The following is an 18,231-nucleotide window of genomic DNA, read 5'->3' on the forward strand; positions in this document are numbered from 1 at the left end:
CAACCACCAGTCTTTGGATTACCTCTACCATATGGCTTACCTTTATCCATAGGCTTCTTCCCTTTCCTGTCAACTAACTCGCGAGAGTGAGATGACTTCAGCTTGAGATTATCTTCCTCGAAGATCCTACTACAGTCCACCAAGTCTACAAATCTCTGGATTCTCTGATATCTGATACCCTGCTTAATCTCATCACAGAGACCGTTCTCGAACTTGACGCACTTCGAGAATTCACTAGCTTCATCGTTGTTGTAGTGAACGTAGTACTTCGCCAACTCAACGAACTTCGAAGCATACTCTGGTACTGTCATGCTACCTTGAACTAGCTCCAGAAATTCAATTTCCTTACGACCTCTTACGTCTTCAGGAAAGTACCTTCTCAAAAATTCTCTCTTGAACACAGCCCAAGAAATAGCCACACTATCAGCTTCCAGTTCAGTCCTGGTAGTCATCCACCACTCGTCCGCTTCTTCAGACAACATGTGAGTACCATACCTCACCTTCAGATCCTCAGCACAATCGATGACTCTGAAGATTCTCTCGATCTCCTTAAGCCACTTCTGAGCACCTTCAGGATCATGCGTGCCCTTGAACAATGGAGGATTGTTCCTCTGAAAACTGTTCAGCTGTCTATCAGCACCAATCGCAGCTCCATTGGCATTTCCTCCCAGCACACCAGCAATCATGCCCAGAGCCTCAGCGATAGCATCGTCGTTTCTTCCTCCTCTTCCAGCCATTGTTCTGCTTAAATCACAACCAATTTAATCAGAACAGAAGTATCGACCGTTAACTCTTACTAGTCGCATACACAGGAAACAAAACTGACACTAAGACTCTGGTCATAACAACCGACTATGCTCTGATACCACTATTGTAACACCCCTTACTAACCCCGCAGCAATTTTAAAACAATTATTCAGAGTACATGAAATAAGGGTGCCACAATTCATAATAAATAAACACCAGTCAGTCATGTCATGCATTCACTGAGGTAATCATCATAATTTAAAACGTTTCATGTTCACACAGCGGAAATTTATCAAAAACGGGGTAAGTTTAACATCCTTAAAACTTATCCTTCAAAACATCAAAAACATAACTAGAGTCATAATCATAAACTCTAAACAATCGCGTCCCCAGTGTTACAACTATTAGAGCATGACACCTGACGCTAACTAAGACCCTGACTCATGAGCTAATCCTCACCGAGTCGAACAGCCGCTATCCTCAATCTGAAAATGACAACATGTAAGGGTGAGTCTCATCATAATTAACAAATGTTATAAGGTTATAAAGCAATAACACATCACAGTTGTATCATTCACCCAATTGTTTCATAAACAGACATTCAAAACAATCAAACAACAATCAACACATCATCAACATTTACAACACTGGAATACATCCAATCATGTTATAAAGTATGCATATGTATGAACTGACACTATGCATGTGGTACCAACATCATCAAATGGGAATAACCCATGACCGATCCAACATCGTCCAAGATACGGCCCTGCCAGCACAAATTCCACACAATGGGAATCATGCCCTTCACTGATCCAACACACCCTTATGGATACAATATCATCAATGAACATGAATGAATTCAACATATATAACATACTTATACCATCATCATCATCAATCATCAACATCATCATCATCATTCAAGTATGTTCATATATATTAACATCATTCAAACACAATTCCATCGTCATCATATACAAAACATACACATATTTGCACCAATCATCATATTCAATAAGAATAGCATACATGTATTTTCATCATTTTAAAAACCATTCAATCATCATCATATAGATTATCCCGTAAGGTTCGTTTAGCTCAAAACGGCACATCAAACGGACCAACAGTTAAAAAGTTATGCATCTTTGAACTTTTCAAAAATATCTCAAAACCAACAGCACGCGGCGCCATCCTCAGTTCGCGGCGCGAACTGAGCGTTCCAAGAATTCCTTGGCTCCCTGCCAAGCTGTTCGCGGCGCAAACCTCCACACGCGGCGCGAAGCGAGGAAAAGTTACGCCTTCGCGGCGCGAACACAGGTACGCGGCGCGACCTGAGCGTATCACAACTTCCTGGCACTCTGCCCACCTGTTCGCGGCGCCAACCCTATGTACGCGGCGTGAACCGGCGATTTCAGAAACCCCAACCTGCAGAAAACAGCATTCTACACATTCCAAACACACCCAATTCATACCAGTACGAACCTAGGGAATTAGAATGCACAAACCACACAAAATACATCTCAAAATACACCAATTACACATCAATTGAGACCATAACAACGCAAACATCATAGATTCAAACATAGAGATCAAACATCACAGAATTGACTCAATCCCTAAACCTATCATATGACTCAATCGAACCGAATTCTTGAATTGGTTCCTCTCCCCTTACCTTAGCCAAATTCTTGAATTGGTTCCTCTTCCTCTTTGGTTCTCCCTTTACGCTCTTCAGCTCCTCTTCTCACAACTTCTTGTTTTTCACGTTCTAACTCTTTCTCCTCTTGTTTTCCTTTATTTTATGAAAAACATAAAATTAGAATGGGCTCTTACACAATTACACCCCCACTTTACTAATTCCACCGCATGGCCCAATAACTTAACATTTTATTATTTTCCACATAATTCAACAAAATGTTAATTTCCTATAATTAATTTAAAACTTGATTAAATTAATTAAATAAGAATTTTTGGGATGTTACAATTTAGACGATGTTGTGACGTATTGTTTGTGATATGTGTTGTGTTTGTGTGGATGTTGCATTCATTGAGTCACATCCATTTGCATAAAGCGACGATGGCCTTAATGGCAAAAGCGACAGTGGCCTTAATGGCAAATAGCGACGGTGTGCCCAATGGAAAAATTGAAAAAATTGAGACGGTGGGAGTTTTACTCCAATTGGTACCACATCCATTTGCATAAGTCGAGTCACATGTGAATTGCATTTGAGTCTTATTTGATTATGTTTGTGGTGATGTGATGACTTGATGAAGATATGTTTGTTGTGATGTGATGACTCGATGATGAGATGTTTGTTGTGATGTGTTAGAATCTTACTTGTGAATCGCATATATTGTCATGGTTGATTATTGACTTTGTTGCCGTTTCATGAGTTGATTATCTGATTTGGATTGTTGAGATGATGATATGTTTGTTGTGACGTGATGATAGTGTAATTGTGAATTTGAATACATTGTCCTAATTGATTAATGATATTGTTGCCGTTTTGAAAGTCGTATTACATTGATGAGTAGTTTTGTGATGAAAGTCGTTGTATGATGTTATGTGATGCGAAGTGGTGAAATTATGTATGATCTATATCTCCTATATTATTTATCATGTATTCCTTTATATTGTAAGATATCTCACCCCTTTGCTGATATTTCCCCTACCATGGGAAATGGGCAGGTATTCAAGATTAGTTGTGGATGTTCGAAGTGACTTTATGAAGTCTTTATGTTGCTTTATGGCATGTCGAGTTGGTGTCTATTGGTATGATACGTAGCACTCGGGGGGATTAGTCGTTATTATTTAATTGTTGTATTCCATGATGACATTTGTTTTAAGTTGAATTGAAAGATGTTTATAAGTTGAAATTGGAAGTTGTTGGATAAAGTTTTGTTTCCGAATGCTATGTATCTTTGTTAAATGCAATATGAGTATGTTTGTTTGGTTAAGTCGAAATGTGACATCCCATCTTTGATGAATATTTTTAAATGCACTCTGATTTTTGCTTATAATTGCGGGGTAGAATTGAGGTGTTACAATTGTCGTTTGAGTCTGAAACAGAGGAAGGTTTGTGATGAAGACGATTTGAGAGAGTTTCCATGCTTTACTTTTGTTGGAGAAGGTGACAAGTGATGGAAGAAATTGAAAAGGAGATAGGATGCAGAGTATTCACGTGTGAGAGAGGGAGTTTCAATCGTGAAAGAAGGAGGCAGATCAAATAATTAATGGATATTAGAAGTAAGGGTATTAAGGTCCTTATATTGGGTGATTATATGAGGTGGAATAACAAATAATTAAAAAATTTAAAAAAATTTGCAACATCAGCATTTTTGGTGATGTGGCCTGCTAAAGGTACAAACTGAAACTTTTAAAATTTGTTAAGGCAATTATTGCAACTTGTTTTTTGGCAGGGGAGTTTTTAAAACCGATCCTATGACCTATATGGCAGGAGGGAAATAGATATTAACCCAATAATATATCATATGATAAAATTTCGCTATCGTACAAAGATCAAAGTAATATCTTTAGTAAAATAATTTAATTGAAATACATTGAGTGTAAACAGGACCAACCTTAGGGATAGGCCACCAAACTACCGCCTAAGGTCTCATTTTTTCAAATATTTATATAGCATTAATTAATTGATTTTAAAAAAAATAAATAAAACTTTTAAATTATCTTTAAATCAATTAAATAATAACATCTATTAAAAATTTATAATAATAACAGTGATTTAGAGTGTGTATTTTATATTTGATTAATTTAAAAAATAATGTCGTTTTAAATTTTTCGAGACCTTGTATAAGTTTACGATGGCTTATCTGTAAAAAATTAATAAGCCATATTTTATTATTATTATTTAATTATAATCATTATTTTTTAGACCTTTTTTAAGCAACAACTTAACCCTGAAATTTTTTGGACCCTTTGTCGTAACTCGCATTGCACTTCTAAGTTCTCTAACACAAAAGAATATTTGAAATTTAATTTTTTTTAAGAACTTTGCTAATATTTTTGCAATTATGTTTTTTTAAAATGAGAAGAAATGTACTTAGATTTGTTGATTGTATTATCTATTGTAAAGAAAATATATAATATAATGATTTTACATCTTAAAAAACCTAAAATTAAAATACTTTTATTAAATTAAAAAAAATTAATTTAAAATTTTACTTCATGCCTCAAGATGTGTTGGGTCGACCCTGAGTGTAAAGTATTTTTACAATGACAATAAATCGTAACCGTCAAATCTTAAATTATGTTTGACTTTTGTTTTAATTATATATGAAGTAATAATTATGAGTGGTTGTGATAGATTGATAGTGTAAAACTTTTTACTGTGACCTTGCATAACAATTAATTCCTTAGTAAAATCATTAAAATTTATTATTCTTTTTTTTTATTTTAAATTAAAAATTAATAAAATTTCACGTCAATTGAAATTCGCAATAAAAAAAAACGTGATACTGATTATGAATTCGACTCCCAAAAGCAGATCATGGGAAAATGATTTTGATTTTTTTTTATAAAATAAACGAGATTTTTTCTCGCTTAAGCGGTTAAACTAAGAAAAAATTGGATCAATTAAAAAATAGTACCTTGCTTTTATTTTTTATTTTAAATTGAAATAAATATGATTTTCTCTCAATTGGAAGGTTCCAACCGAGGAGATTAGAGCAATATCTTGTTTCACAAGTTTTGCCTTAACGAATACCATTGAGTCATTGTGAAATTCATCTTCTTCTCGAAACTCCATCTCCATTGATAAATGAAGTACCATTTCTTCACTAAACCAAACTTGATAACTTTATTTCTTCACATAGACAACCTTGATAACACAATTTCTTCTACAAATGAAGTTCATACCTCTATCATATCTTTTCCAACTTGTATGAGGTGAGAAAATGAGGAAGTAAAGTCGAACGAATTTCGCAAGAAGAAAACATGAAAAAAATGTTTCATGTTATTGTTTTTGTTGAGATAAGTAAAATGTTTAGTGTTATTGTTACTGAGAATGAATGTCTTACGTTGTTGTTTTTATTGAGTGTTGTTGTTGTTATTGAGATTGAAAGTTTTATATTATTATTTTTGTTAAGTAAAAGGTTTAATGTTGTTGTTACACTACTAGAAAATATATCTTTCGTACCACCATATTACTACGGTCATTCTGTTAACCGTAGTAATAACTTATTTTTAGGTGCTTTTTGTTTGCTATTTATTAAAATCCATTTCACTACGATCATTTTTTAACAACCATGATGAAATGTACGTACCTCGAGTGCCAAGGTTCGAATCCCAACATCAACAATTTTCTATTTTTACGTTACATAAAGGTATAAGGTGCTAACATTTCTTCACGGTTCTTATAGTCAACCGCGTTGAAAGGTATATATATATATATATATATATATATATATATATATATATATATGTATATATATATGTATATATATATATATATATATATATGTATATATATATGTATATATATATATATATATGTGAAGTTATCCCGCTCATTACATAACATCCATCTCTCTCAAAACAAAATCCTAACATTTCTCTCATTCGCCTCTCTCATATATCCTAATCTCCATTAACGTTTTAACAACTTTTGTTCACAAACATGCAAAATGGGAACACCAAACTCATGCAGAGAACTCGTCTTCTTTGAATGGTTAACTATGTTTCTTCAAAGCTTATAAAATGTGATTTAACTCCATCATGTATAGAACTCGTCTTCTTCGAATGGTTAGTCTTCACAATATATAATAGTTTAGGCAAAATACCCTGTTTGGTCCCTTAAGTTTACCCTATGGTTCACTTTGGTCCCTCAATTAATTTTCGTGCCAATTTGGTCCTTTAAGTTTCTAATTGTAATCACGTTTGTCCTTCCGTTACTGAAACGTTAGCCAAAGGTCAGAAAAAGCGTCCAGATGGCAAATTGTGTGATGACGTGGTCAAGAGGATTCCAGATGGCATAAAAATGGTTAAGTGTACACATAATGATTTTAGAATCCTCAATCAACCCTCGTTCTGTAGTAACAAAACGAAGAAGGAGAAGTGGACTGCGAACAAGAGAAGCTGAATACGAAGAAGGAGAAGGAGCGATTGCAACGAAGAGGAAGCACATACGATTGAAGACGAAGGCCCTATACCAGGTAAGTATTTTCTGCACGTTATTAGGTATTGTTATAATTTAGGGTTTAACGATATTTAGGGTTTTGTTTATTTAGGGCTTGCTGTAGATTTAGGGTTGAAATATTGTTAATGAACCGTGTTAGGTGAGAATGGACGAAATCCTGGATCTGAAAATTCACCATGGTGGTCATTTCGTTGACTCTGATTTTAGTTTGTACGAGGGAGGCGTGGTTGATAATTTGAAAGTAGATGCTGATAAGTGGAGTTATTTTGAGTTAGTAGGTGTTTTGAAAGACTTAGGTTATAGGGACTTTGACAAAATGTATTACAAGGATCCACAATTAGGTATGAATTTGCTAGTTGATGACACAGGTGCTTTAGAAATTGCAGACATTTACAGGGTGCACCAAAGTGTTGACATTTACATTGAACACACACTATCTCAACCTGATTTTTACGATGGACCAGTGGATGATGTTGTTGTGGAGCCTGTAGATGAGGTTGAAAAGTTTCTTAATGAGTTACATGATGAAATAGCTGATAAATTGGAACAGATGAATGCTGCCAATGTTGGTGTGGAAGAATGGGAAGTTGGGTTGAATGGTGATAAGGTTGTAGAAGAAGGGGAAGTTAGGTTGAATGGTGATAATGTTGTAGAAGAAGGGGAAGTTGGGTTGGATGGTAATAATGTTGTAGAAGAAGGAGAAGTTGGTTTGAATGGTAATAATGTTGTAGAAGAAGGAGAAGTTGGTTTGAATGGTGGAAATGTTGCTGTTGAAGAAGGAGTTGGTAATATAACTGGAGGAAATGTTGATGGTCAGTCAAACAACATGGGTGAGGTTCATGATGAAAGTGATGATGATAGTGAGGATGAGAACTTTCAATATGATAGTGCCCTTGAGGTATCATTTGAGGATGAATCTGATGATTATGATGACATAGATGAAGATGAACTTGCTGATCTCATTTCAGTTGATAGTGATGGAAAGTCTAGTGGGAAAAAGAAGCACATGAAAGATACAGGAGAGTGTAAAGGGAGTGATAATGACAGTGATGATCTTCAAAGTGGTTGTGATAGTGATGACAGTAGTGGAATTAATAGGAAGAAGTATCCACTTTACAAAGAAAAGAAAGATATGTCCAACTACAAATGGGAGCTTGGTATGTATTTCACTTCCAAGAGTGACATTAAGGATGCAGTGATATCATATGCTGTGCAGAATGGTAGAGATCTGAAGTTTATAAAGAATGACAAGAAAAGAGTAAGGGTAAGATGTAAGGATGGCTGTCAATGGGAGCTCTACTGTAGCAAGTTACCAGATGAGGATTCTTGGCAAGTAAGAAAGATAATTGATGAACATAATTGTAGTAGGGAGTACAATGTGAAGTTGCTATCTACAAAGTGGTTGAGCAAGAGAATTCAGAACTCTTTGAAAAACAATCCTAGGTTGAAGGTTAAAGATATAAAAGAAAAGGCTTTGAGAAAGTGGAATGTGGGGATAAACAAGACCAAGGCAATAAGAGCAAGAGTGGCTGCCAGGGATAAGGTTGATGGGTCATTTTTAGGGGATTACAATAGGATATATGACTATTGTCATGAATTGTTGAAAGCAAATCCACGATCTACAATTAAGATGAATGTGGACCCTGTTCCTGAAGGTGTTGATGACCAAAGACCATATTTTAAAAGGCTATACATTTGTTATGCAGCTTGTAAAGAAAGCTTCAAACTAAGTAGGCATGTTATAGGATTGGATGGCTGCTTTCTGAAGGGACTCTGTGGGGGCCAAATTCTGGCAGCTATAGGAAGGGATCCTAATGATCAAATGCTTCCTATAGCATATGCTGTGGTGGAAAGTGAAAACAAGGATAGCTGGACTTGGTTTTTGGAGTTATTGATTGCTGACTTAGGAGGTGCTAATGAGTGTTTAACCTACACTTTCATTTCAGACCAACAAAAGGTATTGTACAACTTCCTCATTGTATATTTATGTGATGTAAGCTTATTATTTCTGTGATGTAAACTTATTATTTGTATAATGTAAACTTTAATTTTCAAGGGCTATTACCTGCAATGGATGATTTGTTGCCCAATGTGGAACAAAGATTTTGTGTTAGAAACTTGTATAATAATTTTAGGAAAAGATTTCCTGGAAAGATGTTGAAGGAAGTTATCTGGAAGGCAGCAAAGTCAACATATGCTCAAGCTTGGGAAAGAGAGATGAAAAGAATGAGACTGGCCAATGCAGAAGCATATCTCCATATGATGAAGACTCCACCAAGGTTTTGGAGTAGGTCCTATTTTAGGACAACCAACAAATGTGATGCTGTGCTCAACAACATGTCTGAGTCATTTAACAGTGTAATTCTTGACTCTAGAGGAAAACCACTTGTGACAATGCTTGAAGAGATTAGAACTTACCTCATGGAGAGATGGGCAAAAAACAGAATGAGGTTCCAAGATGTATCTGGTAATGAGATTTTACCCAACATTAGAAAGAAACTGGAAATAACTAGCAATTTTACCAACATGTGGCTTGTAAGGTATGGTTGAGTATTGTCTATTAGTGTTGTTATGTATTGATAAGTATTGTCTATTAATTGCAGCTATTGTTATTGTAGAATGGCAGATGAGCATATATTTGAAGTGAGGCATTTGGAAAACCCAGTTGAGACATTCAGTGTGAATCTGAAGGATTTGCGCTGCTCATGTAGAAGATGGGAGCTAACAGGTCTCCCTTGTGTCCATGCAATGGCATCCATGAAGAGTAGGAATTTTAAGGTTGATGATTACATTCCTGACTACTATAGGGTTTCTACTTACAAGGCAGTATACAAGCATGTTCTCTACCCGGTGAATGGGTCTAATTTGTGGGTCAGGACTCCATATCCAGATGTTCAGCCACCTAAGTATAGGAAGATGCCTGGTAGACCAAAGAAACGAAGAAATCTTGAGCAAGGAGAGATTGATGGGAGTGATAAAAAGATGAGAAGGACAGGTTTTATTATTAAGTGTTCTAGGTGCAAGAAGGTTGGCCATAACAAGTTAACTTGCAAGGTGACAACACCAGCTCAGCCAAGTCAAGCAACCGTTATTGATGCATCTCAGCCAAGTCAAGCAACAGTTACAAATGCAGCTCAGCCAAGTCAAGCAACAGTTACAAATACAGCTCAGCCAAGTCAAGCAACAGTTACTAATGCAAGTCAGCCAACTAGTACACAGGTGCCTGCAACTCAGTCCTCAGCATCTACACAGGATTACATGAGTGCAACACAATCTTCTAGAGGAAAGCAAGTGACTGGACAATGTTCTAGGGGAAATGCAGGTAACAACAAATCTTCAAAAGTGGATGGAAAGTTACAGAAGCTTGGTGTACGAAGGCCATTTGTAGCCCCAGGACCAACAACAAGATTATCTGCAGCAAAGAATGTGATTGGACCTACAACTAGAAGGACTACCCCAACAAAGAGGCTCCCATCAAAGAAATTTACTTAGTCTTACAATTAGTATTAATGTAATTTGAATTCTGTTTGAACAATTAGGGTAATGGTTAATGTATTTTGAAGTCATTTTGAACAATTATGGTTGTTGTTTAGGTTCTGTTTATAGGCATGTTGGAGAAGTCTATTATCAACATGTTTATGTCATGTTTGTATTTTGAAGACAATTTGAACAATCATGTTTGTTATCAACATGTTTATGGTTAATGTATTTTGAAGACAATTTGAACAATTATGTTTGTTATCAACAATTATGTTTGTTGTTTTGGTTCTGTTTGTATGCATTTGGGAAATATCATGAAATGTGTTAATGTCATGTTTGTTTTGGTCTGTCAAATGCATTATACACCAAATATGCCAATACTAAAACTCATTTCATTTCACAATTGTGTTACAATTACACATTCAAACTACACATTCAAAAACCAGAAACATCCTAATTGCCAATACTAAAACATCCTATAAAACCAAAAACATAACATTACACAACATATAAACTTCCACTTTTGAAACTTCTTCAATTGGCCTTGAATTTCAGTCACCCTATTCCCTAAATCCTCATTTCTGCACTTCAGTTTTTCAAATTCCTTGGATAAGATTTCAAACTTATGTATCAAATCTTCACATTTGTCTTCCACCACTTCCTCATTGAACCACTTGAAAAAACCGCAACCTCTTTGCTCAGACCCCTGTAAATAACAAATTTGTATCAACAACACAACCTCTTCACATTGCTTTAACATACCAAACCAAAAATTTGGGCTTACCTTGTAATTGATACATCCCCAAAATTTCTTTCTGAAATTCTTGTCAGTGTTTGCCCTACGAATCACAGCAGCATCACCACAGTAACAAATTGGCATAGCACGAGCCTTACTAAGAACGCAAGACTCGTTGCTTTCTGATTTTGTCTCTTTGAAGAACTCAGAACAATGTTTTTCCTTCATGGTTGGTGATTATCAGAATGGAGATGGGAGAAAAGTGATGAACACGAAGGAGAAGGAGAATAGAACAAGAAGTGCAGAGATGGGGAGAAGGAGAACGTGAAATTGAATTGGGGGAGAAGGAGAACGTGAAATTGAATTGGGGGAGAAGAAGGAAAACCTAATATACTATGACACATCACCTGCCAGCTAGACAAAACAAACGGACGTTAGAGCCAACTTGACGGACAGGACTGACGTGATTAAAATTAGAAACTTAAAGGACCAAATTGGCACGAAAATTAATTGAGGGACCAAAGTGAACCAGAGGGTAAACTTAAGGGACCAAACAGGGTATTTTGCCAATAGTTTATGTTTCTAAATTTGATTTAAATTAAGATGAATGAATATATAACCTAAAAAGTAAAATTTTATTGACATGAATAATATAGCTTCTTTCATGTTGTTTGTAGGATAATATGACCTAAGAAGTAAACTTAGGATTAGTATAATAGCTTTAGAAGTTAACTTAATATAAGTCAATGCATAACCTAAGAAGTGAACTATGTTTTTATGTATTATAGTTTATGTTTCAATAGCCTCTTTCCTGCTGTTTGTAGGATAATAAGACATGTCTCACGTAAGATAAGCGAACTTTCTACTGGCATATGGATTATAGAAGATACTAATACATTTTGACTTGTAGGTAGGGAAGGTGAATGAACAAAATTAACTCAAGAAACCTCATACTATAAGTGTGGTTCACATATGGTTTGTGTTGCTCTGAAGAAAAAATATAAGGAGGATGAAGCTAAAGTGAAAGTTGCAAACTTATATGGAAATACCATAATGACATCCATTCAAATTTAACACAAGTTTGTCGTTCTCAATTAAGCTTTATTCTCCTTTCATAGTTGGATGTCATTCGGAGACAGGTACGTTCATGAAACATTTTATAGGTTGATATGTTTTATGTTGTTTATTGTATGTTGTTGATGATTTTGTTGTTTTTAATAAAATTTGTTTGTTATATCTTGTGTATTGATTAAGGTTTTTTGTTGATGTATGGTGTTGTTAAGGTTTGTTTAGAAGATGAGTTTATTATATCGTATGTGGTTTGAGTGTTTTTCCAACCCCTTACCGAATATATAAATTTTTGAATTGAATTAGAAATGATACTATGAGATATTAAGTTATATTGGAATACAAAAAATTACACTTATCAATGTTATACAAGATTTCTCCAACCCATTATCCGCATTTCATTCTTTAACGGTTAGAACTTGGTTTAATACTTCTAGTTCTTCAATTTCCCTTCCTTCACCTCTAACTTTGTTTGTAAAGTAAATAATATTATGCAAAATAAACTAGAGGTGAAAGAATGGGAGGTTGAATATCTAGGGGCATTGAAATAAAATTTCACAGTAAAGAGCAAAATGCAGATAATAGGCTGAAGAAATCTTGTATCACATTGATTAGTGTAACTTATTTTTCTAATATAACTTAATTTGTCATATTATTAATTTATATATCAGATTGAAAGGTTTTATGTTTAGTGAGCATTAGTGAAATAAATATTCCACATGATTTATAATAAACTCATGTGTATATATCACAACAATTGTAAAGAACAACCGTTGTTAAATGTTAAGCGTTAATAATTTCACTACAATTGTTTAATGTAACTGTTGTGATAGGTAGCAAGCTACCTAATTTATAATTACGGTCACGCGATCGTGGTGGAAAGCATCATACTTAAAACCACCCCTACCTTACCACGGTTGATCAAGCGTGATGATATCCCTTTTCCAAACCATGTGTAGTGATATGGCTTTTATGTAGTAGTTTTATTGATCTTGAAAGTTTAGTGTTGTTGTTATTGAGAATAAAAGTTTTATGTTGTTGTTATTGTTGAGATTGAAGGTTTATTGTTCTTGTGAGATTGAAAGTTTAATGATGTTGTGAGATTACAAATTTTAATGTTATTGTTGTATTAACTTATTAAAGTCTTGACATCTCTTTTAAAAGTGTGGAAAAATTTACGTTGAATTTTTGTTGTTAAAACGTGTAGTTTAAAAATGTAACTTAAGACTGTGTGTCTAATTTAATATAGGTGTACATTTATTACAATATAACTTAGTAATATTTTGATTTTACAATATGACTTAGTAAAGTTTTTAACTTAGCAAAGTTTTCATTCAAAATGTATGAGTTGTGTAGGATATTTATTTTATTCCTAGAAAGTAGTTACGAATCGTAGTTGAATAAAATCTAATAGATTAAGTGTGGCGTAAGAGAACAAAGTGGTTTAATTTCCTCAGTTCATTGAAAGAAAAATTCCTAAAAATAATGGATCTTTTGTTGTCCTTTTGTTTTAGTGGGAATACAGATTCTTGAAAAGGAAGTAATATTAAATCATCTATGTTTTGATGAAATTAGTAAACATTATTTCAAAAGAAATAGGTAAAAAACATATTTTCTCCCAGCATGTAACACTCTGTCCAAAAAATTAAAAAAAAAGTTGTTGTGATTGTTTGCATGGTATCCAAGTTTCCTAAGGGTACTCATCAAATATAAAGAAACTTATATCAATGAAATATCTCAAATTAATTGGCTCAAAATCTCATGATTGTCATGTCTTGATGCAACAACTTCTACCAATGCCTATTCGTGGCATCTTGCCAAAGAATGTAAGGTAAACTATAACTAAATTATGCTTAATCTTCAATTCTACCTATATGTAATAAATTCAATGATCCATACAAATTAGATGAGGCTGAACACGAGGCTATAATTATTGTGTCAATTGGAGATATATTTTCCTCCATCATTTTTTTAACATTATGGTTCCCTTAATTGTTCATCTAGTGAGGAAGATTAAATTTTATGGCCCAATCTATTTAAAATGGATGTATCCAATAGAGAAATACATGAAGATCATTAAAGGGTATACGAAAAATTTTCACTGTCCAGAAGTTTCGATCGTTGAAAGTCACATCACAAAATAAATTATTGAGTTTTGTTCAAACTATTTGTCAGAAGCAGACTCTATAGGAATTACCAAGTCTCGTATTGATGGAAGATTTGAATGTAGAGGTACTCAAACTTTAAATGTTAAGTTAATGCCTCAATATGTAGTTCTTCAAGCACATTTGTATATATTGAATAATATTGATGAAGTTCAACCTAACTTATCCGGTCACAAAAGACTTATCAAAGAAAAATTCCCCCAAATGAGTGGAAAATGGATATTGACGGACCATAACAAGAGTTTCATAAATTGATTTAATGAAAGAATTTCTAATTATAAGAGTGCATCCAATACATTTAAATGGATGTCATACATACCTAAAATAATGTAATAATTTGGTATGCATATGAAATTAGTAAGTTTTCTTTCTATACAAAATCAAAAGTTGATAGTAGTACCATGCAAAAAGTAGGGATATGGTTATTGTTGAATCCATATACTTCTCTAATTCTAAAGATAAGAACCTTGTATTGGCAATCTAGATCGTACTTTGGGGCTCATATAAGAGATATGGGAAATTGCTTATGTTATATTTAAAATGTCGTTATTTAAATGCAAATGGATTAATAGTTACACTTGTGTACAAACTGATGAGTTATGATTCACATGGGTTGACCTCTACAAGGTAGCTTATATGAACAAAGCTTTCATCATGAAAACCCAAGAAAAACAAGTGTTTTATGTCACTAATACTTTTAGCAATAGACAATCAATTTTCTCCAAGGATAACACGTTCCTGCTAGTGATGAAAATCAAGATTTAACTTTTGATATTTTTGAGACCCCTTCTTTCACAACACACATGCTAATTCATATGAAGAAAATGATTTATTCGTTATGATCGTTAAGAAGAGATATGGAAAAACTACAAGTAAATATTTTATATTGTTTATTCATAATTTGTTAATTTTTATTTTTAATATTTATAGTTAATATTGTTATAATTGTATGTCATTCATTTTATTCTTTTTTGTTAAATAGATAGACGAACCATTCATTTAGTACCTCTCCTATAAATGGGGGTTCTCATATTAATCATAAAAGAAAAAAGATATACTTGAGGTATCACAATGATGTCTGAATTAACAAAAGTCTTTAACACAAGTGTTAAGTTGTTAGTCAAGTTTTATATGAAAACTATTTGTTATGGTGAGCATGCTTCCACATTTAGGAGTTATGAAATATTGCTTATGAAGGGAAATTGAGATTTAAAACGCAACATAAAACATATTTAGGGTTTTGGGAGTCTTTTAAGGTTTTTGTGTTTTTCTTTGTATGTCACTCATGTATCTTCTGATACATTAAGGTAGACTAATTATTCTAACTCTTGAAGCTTTTAAGCAAAAGAGTTTAGTATTATTCTTAGTTGAAGCTTTTAAGCAAAAGAGTTTAGTATTGTTCTTAGTTAAAGCTTTTAAGCAAAACTAAGTATTGTTTATTGGAAGTGTAATTTTCTATTTTATTTTAATACAATCACTGGGATTGTGACTAGTTTTTATCACTGAGGTGATTGGTTGTAGGAAGTGAGAGGGGGATCTCATATCTAAAGGGTTCTAGGTAGAAGTCAAACAAGGTAGTGATTATGCGAGAAGTTGTAAATTGGGACTGTTTAGGCTTTAAACTAATATTATCATAGTGGATTTCCTTTTTGGCTTGGTAGTCCCCAGAGTAGGCGACGTTGCATAAAACTGGGTTAACAATTGATTATGTTCTTTTACCTTCTGAAATTTAATTCTGCATACTTTTTGTTTGGTAAAAGTGTTTTCTGTCGGCAGGTGATGTTATAACATTTTTCCTGACATTGTGATTTATATTGAGACATCTGTCTTGAGATTTGTATGGGAAGTGTCAGAATTTCAACTAGATTCTCGGATGCTATTTTATTTAGAAAGTCAAAATGCACGTGACTTAAACGTCTATGCCATAACCAAGAATCTTAAGCCTTGGTCACTAGGAACTTAGTACCATGCATCAACACATCATCTGGATCAATCATATATATGTTATCAATCCTAGAACCTTTAAACACAAGGTCCTTAATTGCCTTGTGCTTAATTAAACAACTAAGAGAATTAAAAGTAAGGATGTACTCTTTGTCGCATAATCGGCTAACCTTAAGAAGGTTGTATGAGCCCTTTAACTAAAAGCACATTTTCAATAGTAATTGTGGAGGGATTTCCCACAATACCTTCTCCTAGTATGTTACCTCTTGAGTTGTCTCCCTAAGTGACGTGACCGCTTTCTTTCTCATCGAACTTGGTGAACAAAGAAGCATCTCCTATCGTGTGTCTTGAACATCCGCTATCTAGAAACCATAATCTTTTCGCGGAAACATGACTTTCTTACGGATAATCAAATAGGTAAATCTAGGTCCCTAACTAGTAGGTCCTTTGGGTTAGTTGAGGTACACTTAGGAACCCATGCCATCTTACCATTTGGAACTTTGAAAATCTTGATGTGACATTTAGACCTAATGTGTCACTTATTACCACAATAATGACAAATGGCTTTAGATTAAATGCCTCTTCTATTTCTCCTAATGACACATGAAGAGCTAGAATAAGAACAAGATGATGAAGTAACATGACTTAATTGCCCTTTGAGATTTACAATTTCAAGTTTTAAAATTGGACATTTAACACATTCCACTTTTTTCCATCTTTTAAACTAAAGTATCAGAAAAATTATAACGTTCATCAACAAGAGATGTATGTGCGTCTTTAAGATAATCCAAAGCATAATTAAGATTATTGATCTTTTGTTCAAGAGTTAAAATCATTTCCTTTTGGAGAGAAATTTTCTTAAACGCAACGTGCCTTACCGTTGGAAAAGGGGTACCATCGCATGTGCCTTACCGTTGTTAAGCAGGATGTGGTTGTAAGTTCGCTGTTTCCACCACAATCTAGAAATCATTATTGTAACGCAGGGTGCGCACCACATATCACAATGGTTAATCTTATAAACTGGTGTAATATGTACACGTAGGTACTAGGTTTGAAACCCAACACGAGCAAATAATTTAAAACATAAATTACTTTTGATCACGGTTACAATAGTTAACTGTTGTTGAAAGTATCTAGAGTTTATTATATAATATGTAATAGCATCAAATTAATGAAGAAGTCTATAATTTGAAAATAAACTATTCACGATTACTAAAGAAATACAAGCATTCAATTTAATGAAGAAGTCTATAATCTGAAAATTAACTATTCTTGAAAACCAACTTAAATAAACCATTGTTTTTTGATTGCATGAGTCCTGCAAACACCATGAAAGTTATCAAGATGTGAAACCACAACTTAATTTTCAACAACAAATACATGAAACAAAATAAAAACACTAACAACTTACTTCATCAATGTATAGACATGAAGTCGTGGAACTATAATAAAGTATGAAGTTCATATTGTTTGTGAAGCTACGAAGAAGTACAAGGTGGATGAAGTTTTCAACATAGCTTCATTTTTTTTGTACTATATTTGTGTCAAGGTCTGTAACGGTGAAAATTGAGACTAAACCAATGATTAACTTAACTCATATTTTAGTGAAAGTTGCCACCGCGCTTTATTGTTTCCAAAGAAAATGGGAAAAAGAGCGAAATAAAACTCAAAGAAGTTTTTTAAATCAAAACTAATAAAATAAATAGAGATCTTAAGTTCGGGGGTTGGTTATACAAACGGAAGGTATTAGCACCCTATGTATCTATAGTACTTTATAGAAACCTCTTTGAAATATATCTAATAAAGTTTATTGTTACTATTCTTGTTTGTGAAAAAAAGTGTGGAGGTGAGAAGAGAATTTTATTTGTGTTAGGCAAGACGTCGCATCTTGTTCCTCTTAAAAGGAAAAAAGGCCAAAGTGGCAAAATATTTT

At 33.7% G+C, this 18,231-nt stretch overlaps 1 protein-coding gene across 1 annotated transcript; it reads right to left on the bottom strand.

The window, feature by feature from the left end:
- Positions 1-10,807: 10,807 nt before the first annotated feature.
- LOC131604909 (uncharacterized) lies at positions 10,808-11,349 on the bottom strand. The gene is made up of 3 exons (XM_058877323.1): positions 11,170-11,349; positions 10,945-11,091; positions 10,808-10,861 (listed from the first exon to the last, which is right to left on the bottom strand). The coding sequence occupies exons 1-3, from the start codon at positions 11,347-11,349 to the stop codon at positions 10,808-10,810; spliced, it is 381 nt and encodes a 126-aa protein (XP_058733306.1).
- Between the last annotated feature and the right edge of the window lie 6,882 nt (positions 11,350-18,231).

The sequence above is a fragment of the Vicia villosa genome, linkage group LG5 (genome assembly GCF_029867415.1).
Source record: "Vicia villosa cultivar HV-30 ecotype Madison, WI linkage group LG5, Vvil1.0, whole genome shotgun sequence".
Taxonomy (NCBI): domain Eukaryota; kingdom Viridiplantae; phylum Streptophyta; class Magnoliopsida; order Fabales; family Fabaceae; genus Vicia; species Vicia villosa.

What these genes read in the sequence shown, in the direction of transcription:
- LOC131604909 (XM_058877323.1), bottom strand. Translation starts at nt 11,349, where the DNA reads ATGAAGGAAAAACATTGTTCTGAGTTCTTCAAAGAGACAAAATCAGAA. An exon ending in GGGGATGTATCAATTACAAG is followed by an intron (nt 11,092 to 11,169) that starts GTAAGCCCAAAT and finishes TGTTATTTACAG; the next exon opens with GGGTCTGAGCAAAGAGGTTG. An exon ending in ATGAGGATTTAGGGAATAGG is followed by an intron (nt 10,862 to 10,944) that starts GTGACTGAAATT and finishes TTGGTTTTATAG; the next exon opens with GATGTTTTAGTATTGGCAAT.